Consider the following 9,835-nt stretch of genomic DNA (forward strand, 5'->3'; position numbering starts at 1 on the left):
GCCGCTGGTAGATCCGAAACCCATCCAAAAGATCCGAAAGTGTCACGGAGAACACTGGAGGATTCCGTGGTCGCATCCACCCGTCAAAGTCTTCCGTTCTCGGTTTACATTCCTCTCGATTTCTCATCGGTTCCAATCTCTTCCCTCGACTCCCTTCCCAGCTTTTGCCGCTCGAATCAGGTACTGATTCGCTCTGCCTTCTTGCGTTCGATCGATCTTCTTTTTCGCGTTGATTTTATTCGATAAAAGTTTCGTCTTTGCCCCCTTTCCCTCGTTCGAGATCGCTTTTTGTTTGTGTGTTGTTGATTCGAACCTAGAATGATTATTTTGTTTCCTTCTTTTCTTTCGCTGTTTTTATCCGATCTAAGAAGACCTTGTTTTCGACTGGTTACATTCTGATTTCCGACTCGTTGATATTTTGCTAGGGTTTGGTTCGCTTTCCTTTATATGTATAGTTCTTGATCATATCTGCAGCGGTCGCACGCTTGTCCATTGAGAATTGTGCGGCCAATTGGTTTTCCATTTGGGGGTTTTGTTAGGGTTTGGTTCGTAATTGTTGGTCGTTTGTTTCCCAAATTCCTCCTGTCATATCTGCCTCTACCTCCATAGGTATTGATTTATGCGAGAATTTTCTCTTCTCTAGATTGTTCTTGGCATAGTTTGTACAACTACGCTGCCTTAAGGCATCCATGACCTGATGTACCACTAATTGGATTCAGTTTCCTTTCCTTTTCTGTGTTGGCTAAACTGATCCTGGAAATCAAAGGCTAATTTTTGGGGTTTTGTTAGCTAAAGTATCTAACTTATACTGGGTTTGACTCCTTTTTGATCTTTCCTTTTCCTCTCCTTTTGCAAGTTTTGATTTTGCCTCTACACCGATGGCCAGTGGGTTTGGGGAGTCGTCATCCGGTAGAGCCCCGCAAAGCTCTTCTTTTGGCGGAAGCAGTAGCAACAATGATGCTGGTAGCTTTGAATGTAACATCTGCTTTGAGCTGGCCCAGGACCCTGTGGTCACCCTCTGTGGTCACCTGTTCTGCTGGCCCTGCCTTTACAAATGGCTTCATGGCCATGCCCAATCTTCCGAATGCCCTGTCTGCAAGGCCATCATTGAAGAAGAGAAGTTAGTCCCTCTATATGGCCGGGGGAAGAATGCTACGGATCCACGGTCCAAATCCACACCTGGTATGAACATTCCCAACCGCCCAGCTGGGCAGAGGCCAGCGACGGCACCCCCGCCAGACCCAAACAATTTTCACCATGCAAACCCATGGTTCATGGGTGGAGCCCCTGTGGCTGGTACTAGGTTCGGAAACTACACATTTTCTGCTGCTATCGGTGGCTTGTTCCCACTTTTGAGCTTTCAGGTCCATGGATTCCCGGATGCTACTACTTATGGTCATGGTGCCGGCTTCCCCTATGGGTATGGCAATGCATTTCATGGTGGGCATGCTCATGGATTCCCACGGCATGTGCATCAGGGACAGCAGGTCGATATGTATCTGAAGGCACTATTACTTCTCATCGGTGCTCTGGTAATCGCCAGCCTTGTTTGGTTTTAGAAAGTTTGTAATAGTCGTCTTGCTGAATGCTGATATTGTTGAAAACCTGAAAGAATTATATTTCACACAAAAAGGGTGTTTGCATTTGTAGAAATGCAATTCAGAATGTTAGTTGGTGGCTACTTTCGCATTGAATTGTCAATAAAATGTTGCATTGATGCAGTCTGTTGACCGCAATGCAATAATTGGTCATGTACTGATGGATTGACTTCCATGGGATAGCATTCAAAATATGCATCCACTCTAATGGTCAAGTTTAATTTTCTTTCCTGCTCTCATACATTAGATAATTCATGAGGCATAAAGTTTTATGTAGATCTGACTAGTGGCAAGTCATTGGATTTTCTCTATTATATAAGAGTTGTGGATCTGTAGAGATCTGAATGTGAGTTCAGTTTCAGACAAAGATGAGCTTTCACTGGTTTGTGGTCAGAGCTCTTGATGTAATCAATGGATTCATAAGAGTTCAAGATTGCATCAATACCATGATCATGCTCAACCTTGAACAAGATTCTGTCAGTCCTTGCAGGAACCCTAATCTGAAAGGAAGACACAAAGAAAACAACCTTGGCATGTTACTACACTGTGTCTTCTGCTCAAAACAAGCACCATAAATCACTCACCTTGCAGCTTGTGTCATAGTTGTTACTATCAACATTAGATTTGTATGTGGGCTTGTAGCAACTGATCTTTGCCATTGAGCACCTGTGGTATATGTTAAACATGAACCATGAGAATGCTATGATCTCAGCCACCATGTTTCCTGCTGGTATCAAAGCTACAATTTAACCTGCTTTGAGCCGTTGACATGGCTGAAGAAGAAAGAGTTGCAGATCTAAATTACAGTGGTAGGAAGATGAGGGTGTATGCTTACCCTGTGAAGGTTCTTGTGGATAAGGCTTCTTCCAGGCATTGTGTCTTTATCCCCTGTATTCTGTTGTTGAGGTCTCCCAGCCACCCTGTGACATGATATGGCCCTGCATGCTGAAGCTGATCCTTGGAGAGGAGTGAATGGGAAGTGTGACTGCACTTTGAGTTCCTCTCCTCTACATTCCTTGCACTCCTTTCACTGCTTCTGTTGCAATCCTTTGGCAAGGTGATCCATGGAAAATGGAACTCACAACAATAAATTTCTCCAAAGATAGCCATCAAAATTTGTCAGAGATTAAACTTTATCATTACAAGCTTTTCTCTATTGAGTGTCAACTTCTGTTTTCACAATGGCAACTGCAACATCATAACAATTGTTTCTCCAGAAATAGCTAACAAAAGATGAAAATATATAGTTTATACTTCAAATCATTACAAACTTTTGTCTCAGGAATGTCAATTTCAGTGTACTCCACATATGGAATTCTGAATTCATGTGTTTGTTCTATTAGTAAAGATTTGATTTCAGTTCTCATCCATAAAGAGAGGGAAAGATGATAAGCCAATCAGGATATTGCACCTCCTTTATGCACTTCCAGCCATGCCTTCAACAGATCAAAACCTGCAAGCTTAAACTCAATCCTGAGATGCTACTAGAAAGCCAATCAGGTCTGCCACAAGATTAGTAGCTCAAAATTTCCAGTCTATAAGCCGCCAGCAGCATGATGCTAACTTTCAAGAATGAATGCATCTTCAAACCAATGTACACTCCTTTCGCAACTCATCATAAACCACTCAGCTAATACAGGGCAACCTAACTACTCAATTTCTGTCCATTTTTAGATTGTTTCCATGTTGCTCAAAGTAAGGCCTTATGAAAGTTCTCCTCCACCATACCTCAAATGCTCTCTGCAGATTAGGGCAGTTACTACCAACCTTCAAGAAGCTCTCCAGCCATGACAGCAGAACACTTTGCTGGTCTTCTAAAGGAAGTGTCAAAATAGTTTGGCCTATTCCTTCCTCAACAACCTTGCGGTCGAATTGTCTGCAACCATGTTGTAACCAACTGTAGTCATCAACCAGTGGCTGCAACCATACATGCAATAGCAGCTGCCGAGTTTCCTTCGATGGAAGCATCTCTCCTCTTCCAATACCAACAAAAAGCCTGGCAGTAATGCAGCTAACTCGGTGCCTCGACATGACTGGAAGCTTTGAGTGCAGCTGAGCAAGCTCATTTTGGCTAGCCCACATCAAGGCAAATTCATCTGCAGTATGCCTGACAGCCAAAATCTCGACCAACCAAAGAAGATTTTCTGCCTCGAGAGCTATCTTCCTCACCGTAGGATCCTTGCTTTCGATACGAGTAGACTTGGATGCTTGTCTAAAGAGCTCTATCAACGAGGCTAAGCAGCTTTGGCATAAACTATACAAAGTTCCGATGCATATGTCTACGGATCCATCAGTCCAGAAACTGTTTTCCTTGAGAAGTTTGAGCACTAATGATTTCATCTCACGTCGACCTCTCTCCTCGTTGCTTCTGAGGACTAGCTCCATTATATGAGCAAGAGTATCATTTGGAGGTTTCGATGTATCAGAAAATACTCGCTTTAATATAGGACTTATGCTATAATTTTTGCTCTGGAGATGTTGGACAGATGACACCACATTTCCTTCTTCACCAACCCAAGGGACTACCTCCAGGTAATCCAAGCATGCCTTAATGCATGCATGGAATCCAAGCGATTCAGCAACCTGCAAATGTGAATCTTGGTGATGTCCATGGTTGCAACCAGAAAATGAAAACATAAGGTAAAAAGATTACATATGCACAACAAAGGGGGTGAAAGTAAGAGAGACATAGAGCTTCTAGTTCAATAAATTACTTTTAAGAACAGTTGCACATGTTTATTTGTCTTTTTTCTCTTCCTGGAAATTTGCTCACTTTGCTAAGTTGAAAGAAAACAAATTCTACATAACTGATTACATGAAATGCACAATGATTACATGAAATTCTTATTGCCAGCCTAAGTTGATGAAAATACAAGGCCCATTTTATATGCATATTATATGACCATTGCATCCAGTATATTTTGGAAAGTAACATTAGAACTGGTTTACATGCATCCTAGTAGTTCTCCCAGGACTTGAGCTCTCATAATTTCAGCTCCAAAGTACAAAAGGTGATTACACTCAAAAACTAAAATGCGTTTGCTCGTCGCAATATCTCTCAAATGCTTCTAACTTTGGTAATCACATTCATATCATTCAAACAAAAAATATAACTTTGAAATGGTTAATTTGGTTGTTATAGATTAACAAACATTCCTTGAACAAAGGACTATGACAATAGTAACTTTGAGCACTGTCTTATACATGCAATAAAACTATATATAAATCATTAATTAAATATGCTAATAAAATTCAATCACACAGAGATGGATGGAAAAAATTCGACAGGAAACTTATGTAAGGAATATGTAAATGTAAAGCAGAACTCTGTGATGTCTGAACAAACCTTTAGAATGCGAAGCACACGTGAAACACTCTGCTTGATTACTCTGTGTTTTACTTCACCACAGTACATTAACCCCACAGTTTCAACACAAATTTCCACATCTTCACAGTCAGAAATTTCAAAAAATGGTACCGGAGATTGCCTAGAGAATTTATCTGCAAAGAAGCTACTGTGTTCTGTGAGAATGGCCTTGTGAACGCTCATCTCGACGGCAATTCCCTCTTTCCCAAACAAAATAATCTTCAAATCACTGGTCTCAGGCTGACCAAAGCCCACAGAAATTTTTTGGTGTTGATTCCCAACATTTAATTTTGAGAGACCCTCAGCTGCCTTTGTTGGACTTTTAGCAGCAGTATCAGAGGTAAGACAACTATTATCCTCGGAACAAACTCTTGAACTTAATGGATCAGAAAGTGTTCCTTTGTCTACTGGGGAACTTATTGGCCTCTGAACTGAAGATGCCTTTGATGGCATTGTAGACAGTATCTTTTTCTTGTTTTGGTGATTTTGATTTTTAATGGTCTTTTGTAGAACTGCAGGAGATGGGCAACACCAAAACCCTTCAGGAGTTACAGCGACCGGAACATTTCTGGCTTTCATCTGACCTTGCCCAAGCTTTCTGACTCTAAAATCAGTCATATTTCTTTGTCTGTTGCTCGATAACTTCACAATGAGAATTCATTCAGGAGGGCATCATGGAGTCTGAAGACACAAAATCTAAATTATTGTCCATAAGCAACAGTATTCAGTTCCTAAGTTGATGTCAAGATTGCATGTACCTGCACACAATAGAGCTTTTTCAGGATGGGAAGTTCAAACTTTAGATGCAAAGTTACAACTCAGTGGCATTTCAGGAGAGTGAATGTTCTACAAGAGCCAGTGGAATTGCAGAGATGGGTGGACACTTCTACTTGCAACAACAGAGAAAAAACATCAATCTATGTCCGAAAAATCAAAGCATCTGTTTTCAGTAAGAAAAAAGAATTTAGTCTAAGATATTTGCAAAGATGAACTTGAATATGTACGATGAAAGGAAAAGATTAAAACTTGAACCCGATTTCTCTAAGAACGACCAAAAGATCCAATCTTTCCTTCATCTGCTCTTCATTTTCTGTCAGAAAGATTCATACTTGAGAACCTAAAAGGGGTTTCTTCCTCCAGAAAACAAGGAATCGTCAACTTGCGAAGCAAAACCTTTCGATCCGAAAACGAAGGACGGTTAGGAAGCAAAAGGAGAATCCATCGCACTAACCATTTCTCGTCTCTCAGCTTCTTCCGCCACCCCACCCTTCCTTTTCTCCACATCGCTTGCTCTGTCTCTGGAATCCTAATGATGGGACCGAGCTCCAATGTCAAGCATGGAGGGAACCACAGGTGGGCAAAATTACAGAGAAAAATGATGGGTACCATCACGCCATTCCTCTTGGTTCAGAGAAGCAAAAAAAAAATATCATTTTTAGTTTTACTCACTTCAAATTCTTCAGGCCACCATCTCCAATCTTTCAAGTCTCCCCACCACTCATCCCTCTGTTTTGGATGGCAAACTTTGTGGTTCCCTGGAGACCTAAAATGACAATAGAAATACACATACTCGATGTGTGCACTTTTTCAATTTCAGGTCCCAACATGACCATGATAAGGACAACACAGAGAGTATTCAAAAGATATCCAAAAACATCCATGCATGGGAGGGCATGGTATGTGATTGCATTTGCTCATTTCTTTTCTAGTACTTGGGGATGCAAGCAGTGTGGGCTAAGAGCCGCAGAACTTTGGTGTTTGGCTCCTGGATATTGAATAGTTTGCAAGATTTTGGTTGTTTGTGCACTCCACCGACAAGTAACTCAAATTTTTGATTCCTCAATTATGTTCATCACATAGAGAGAGAGAGAGAGAGAAAGAGAGAGAGAGAGAGAGAGAGAGAGAGAGAGAGAGAGAGACCTTCCTATGATTCTATGGAGGTGTTCTCACATGATAGTTTGGGTAGCAAGAGAAAATGTGCTCAATGAATTTGATTATGCATTTGGCTCAGCTGGTTCTTAAAACATCAGTTTAATCTGTTGTTAGCAGTCATTCATCTTTTGATCTAAACTAACTTGTTGACAAATTGCATTGACACATTTCAAGTAATGTGATGTTCCTACAGTTACTAGTCTCTGGTTTCACAAGCATCTCATTGAAGATTACTTGTGGTCTAGCAGCTAGCTGCTGCTACTGGAGACTTTTGATGAAGGTGGCAGAGAAATAAAATGCATGCAGCATAACAGAGTTGAACATAAACTTTGACTAATCTCCTTTAGGTATAAGGATTAGATGAGTCAACCCTACAATCTGACAAGCCAAGCTTTGCTCTGTAAAGTGCAGAATCCAAGTGATTAGTGTCAGGAACCCAAGAAGTAATCATCCATCACAGTGCCTTTCGGTGTGTGCAGAAACAGAAAGCACATGTAAATTACTATATATATCTCAACAGAATCAAATACGGCAAAGGATGACTTTCCCTTTTGACTTCCCTTTCCAGGAACACTTTGGTACAGAGCTGCAGCAGTTGAGATGATGGGTTCCTGGCCATCAAGCTATCAAATGATTCTACCCAAGGAAAAGGGAGTAAAAGCTGTAAAGGCAAAAGAGGGAAGAACTTTAGATTTGCACATGGGCTTAGGCCATAGTGTTTGACTAGGAATCATGGCATGGATTGGGGAGGAGACACCACAATGGAAGTTGGTAGCCAGATGCATGATCATGTCTTCTCAAGAAAAACGAAAAAGATTTGCATATAATTATGGATATGGATCCACATTTGAGCGTATAAAATATTCATCTTGTTATCGAGATCTATGCTATAGAATATATAATGACAAGCTATGTTCCAAACTTTTCTAGTGTTTGTATGATGCATGTCAAATTGTTGGCAGAAGTCGTGCAGATGGATTTCCAAGTCCTAAACATTGGTGAAAGATAAACACAGTTCTCCAATCAACCAGAGAAGTTTAGGTGTGTGATCATTAAGCATACCAGCGTCCATGGTGAGTGTCTTGTTTGTGCTGTGCATGCTTGTAGATTGCAGAATGCCTGCAAAGTGCAAAGATGATAAGAACTTTGGATAACAGACATGTTAAGATGCTTGATGAAGAAGAAGAAGAAGAATTCTGATGGACTGAAGAGGAAGTATTTATTTTGTTGTTTTTGTTTTCTCTAAAATAATTTGTATAGAAGCAAACAAAAATGTTTTCTCTAAAAGTATGATAAGGATTTGCAACAGATGCATGGGATACAACCACCAAAACAATATCAAATCCTTGTCTCTCGAGGACAGACCCACGTATGGTTTTGAGCCAACTATGGCTATTCTGGATCAATTTGGGACAAGTCTTTGCCTCTTCTTATCCTCCAAAGGCCACCCACCCCATCCTCCATTTCTTCTCAACCATTCATGCGTTCCAATTGCTGTCCTATCGAAGCACCTGCAGCAGAGAGAGAGAAGCAGCTCTCATCCGAGGAGGCAGAGATGGAGAACTCTGAGGGGGCTCAAGCCATTGCATTCAGTGAGGAGCAAGAGGCCCTTGTGGTGAACTCGTGGAATGTGATGAAGCAGCATGCAGCTGACACTGCCCTAAGCTTCTTCCTGAAGTATCTCCTTTGTCTCTTACGCCAACACACAGTCTTGCAGAACCACATGCATTGCGGCTGAAACTTCTGTTCTTGATAGGATCTTCGAGATCGCACCTTCGGCAACTCAGCTGTTCTCGTTTCTGCGCGACGCCGATGTGTCGCTCGATAAGAACCCAAAGCTCAAAGCTCATGCCATGGCAGTCTTCACCATGGTATGCAAGTGTAGCTTGACTTTGATCTGAGCTTGACAATGCCAATCACTTGTCCAACAAGCTTGGTGTTCCTGACGCTTGGTTGCAGGCATGTGAATCAGCAGCTCAGCTGAGGAAAACAGGCAAAGTTGCAGTGAGGGAGACAACCTTGAAGAAGCTGGGAGCTACTCACATGAACTCCGGCGTCATCGATGAACATTTTGAGGTCATTTACTCTCACAAATCACCTGAAAAAGTAACCAAAAGAAAAAACAACAACTGCTATATCAGTACAACAGTGCTAATTCAAGATCAAGTTTATTTCATTCGACATTGTCATGTATGAACTTTGATGTAAAAGCTTATACTATTCTTCCAACAGTAGAAGCTTGCTTAGAACACATTTCTTCTCAGTTGGAGTTTGGAGAAATCTTCAGAGGATTACAAGTGATGATTTATATCAAATCATGCAGGTGGTGAAGTTTGCATTGTTGGAGACCATAAAGGATGCAGTCCCAGAGATGTGGTGCCCTGAAATGAAGGATGCTTGGGGACAAGCCTATGATCACCTGGCTGCAGCCATGAAGGAAGAGATGAAGCTTCTCAGTGCTTCAGTGTAGATTTGTGTTTCCTCATCTTGATATCAAATGCTGCGTCAATCTGCAATGGTTGGCTGTTTCTTATTTTTTTCCTTCTGCTGGCTTGATTGCATCCTCGTATGGAGTATGTTATGGTATCATTTATATGAATAAAATGTGGAATTTTCTCTTGAAAGTTTGGAGTACGACTACACCATGTTGAATGATATCTTACACTAGAAGTTGAATGATATGAATGACTTTGAAACCATGTTGAATTAAGAACAAAAATACAAAAGAGGCTTAATCAAGGCTATAATACATGATGAATGGATTCTAATTCAATCCAAAAACAATTTTTACTAATGTCAAATAAATCGAAGATATCACATCGAGTGTTGAAAGAGAGCAAAATATTAAGCAGAAAACAGGTGTGGCTAAGGCTGATGAGGACATGCCCATAATCTTTGGGATCAAACAGCAGCCCAAACTTTCTCATGTATTTCAAAT

The 9,835-nt window shown here is 41.0% G+C and overlaps 3 protein-coding genes across 14 annotated transcripts; 2 read left to right on the forward strand and 1 right to left on the reverse strand.

The window, feature by feature from the left end:
* The first annotated feature begins 23 nt into the window (after positions 1 to 23).
* Positions 24 to 1,837, forward strand: LOC135671631 (uncharacterized). The gene is made up of 2 exons (XM_065179850.1): positions 24 to 180; positions 857 to 1,837. The coding sequence occupies exon 2, from the start codon at positions 879 to 881 to the stop codon at positions 1,557 to 1,559; it is 681 nt and encodes a 226-aa protein (XP_065035922.1). The 5' UTR covers positions 24 to 180; positions 857 to 878; the 3' UTR covers positions 1,560 to 1,837.
* A 981-nt stretch (positions 1,838 to 2,818) lies between these two features.
* Positions 2,819 to 6,767, reverse strand: LOC103982518 (BTB/POZ domain-containing protein At3g50780-like). 12 transcript variants are annotated; one of them, XM_065179812.1, is made up of 5 exons: positions 6,197 to 6,765; positions 5,998 to 6,055; positions 5,724 to 5,851; positions 4,945 to 5,646; positions 2,819 to 4,181 (listed from the first exon to the last, which is right to left on the reverse strand). In XM_065179812.1, the coding sequence occupies exons 4-5, from the start codon at positions 5,581 to 5,583 to the stop codon at positions 3,252 to 3,254; spliced, it is 1,569 nt and encodes a 522-aa protein (XP_065035884.1). In that variant the 5' UTR covers positions 5,584 to 5,646; positions 5,724 to 5,851; positions 5,998 to 6,055; positions 6,197 to 6,765; the 3' UTR covers positions 2,819 to 3,251. The 12 variants fall into 12 exon arrangements, with proteins under 12 accessions (XP_065035884.1, XP_065035877.1, XP_065035875.1 ...); XM_065179805.1 differs by lacking the exons at positions 5,724 to 5,851; positions 5,998 to 6,055 and having other exon boundaries at positions 6,197 to 6,271; positions 6,415 to 6,767; XM_065179803.1 differs by lacking the exon at positions 5,998 to 6,055 and having other exon boundaries at positions 4,945 to 5,851; positions 6,197 to 6,271; positions 6,415 to 6,767.
* A 1,592-nt stretch (positions 6,768 to 8,359) lies between these two features.
* LOC135671692 (non-symbiotic hemoglobin 1-like) lies at positions 8,360 to 9,521 on the forward strand. Its single transcript, XM_065179885.1, has 4 exons — positions 8,360 to 8,574; positions 8,654 to 8,768; positions 8,857 to 8,973; positions 9,221 to 9,521. The coding sequence occupies exons 1-4, from the start codon at positions 8,378 to 8,380 to the stop codon at positions 9,365 to 9,367; spliced, it is 576 nt and encodes a 191-aa protein (XP_065035957.1). The 5' UTR covers positions 8,360 to 8,377; the 3' UTR covers positions 9,368 to 9,521.
* The last annotated feature ends 314 nt before the right edge of the window (positions 9,522 to 9,835 follow it).

This window comes from Musa acuminata, chromosome BXJ1-4 (genome assembly GCF_036884655.1).
Source record: "Musa acuminata AAA Group cultivar baxijiao chromosome BXJ1-4, Cavendish_Baxijiao_AAA, whole genome shotgun sequence".
NCBI classification, from domain to species: Eukaryota; Viridiplantae; Streptophyta; class Magnoliopsida; order Zingiberales; family Musaceae; genus Musa; species Musa acuminata.

What these genes read in the sequence shown, in the direction of transcription:
- LOC135671631 (XM_065179850.1), top strand. Translation starts at nt 879, where the DNA reads ATGGCCAGTGGGTTTGGGGAGTCGTCATCCGGTAGAGCCCCGCAAAGC.
- LOC103982518 (XM_065179805.1), bottom strand. Translation starts at nt 5,583, where the DNA reads ATGACTGATTTTAGAGTCAGAAAGCTTGGGCAAGGTCAGATGAAAGCC. An exon ending in GTGTGCTTCGCATTCTAAAG is followed by an intron (nt 4,182 to 4,944) that starts GTTTGTTCAGAC and finishes TCACATTTGCAG; the next exon opens with GTTGCTGAATCGCTTGGATT.
- LOC135671692 (XM_065179885.1), top strand. Translation starts at nt 8,378, where the DNA reads ATGCGTTCCAATTGCTGTCCTATCGAAGCACCTGCAGCAGAGAGAGAG. An exon ending in CCATGGCAGTCTTCACCATG is followed by an intron (nt 8,769 to 8,856) that starts GTATGCAAGTGT and finishes GCTTGGTTGCAG; the next exon opens with GCATGTGAATCAGCAGCTCA. An exon ending in TCATCGATGAACATTTTGAG is followed by an intron (nt 8,974 to 9,220) that starts GTCATTTACTCT and finishes CAAATCATGCAG; the next exon opens with GTGGTGAAGTTTGCATTGTT.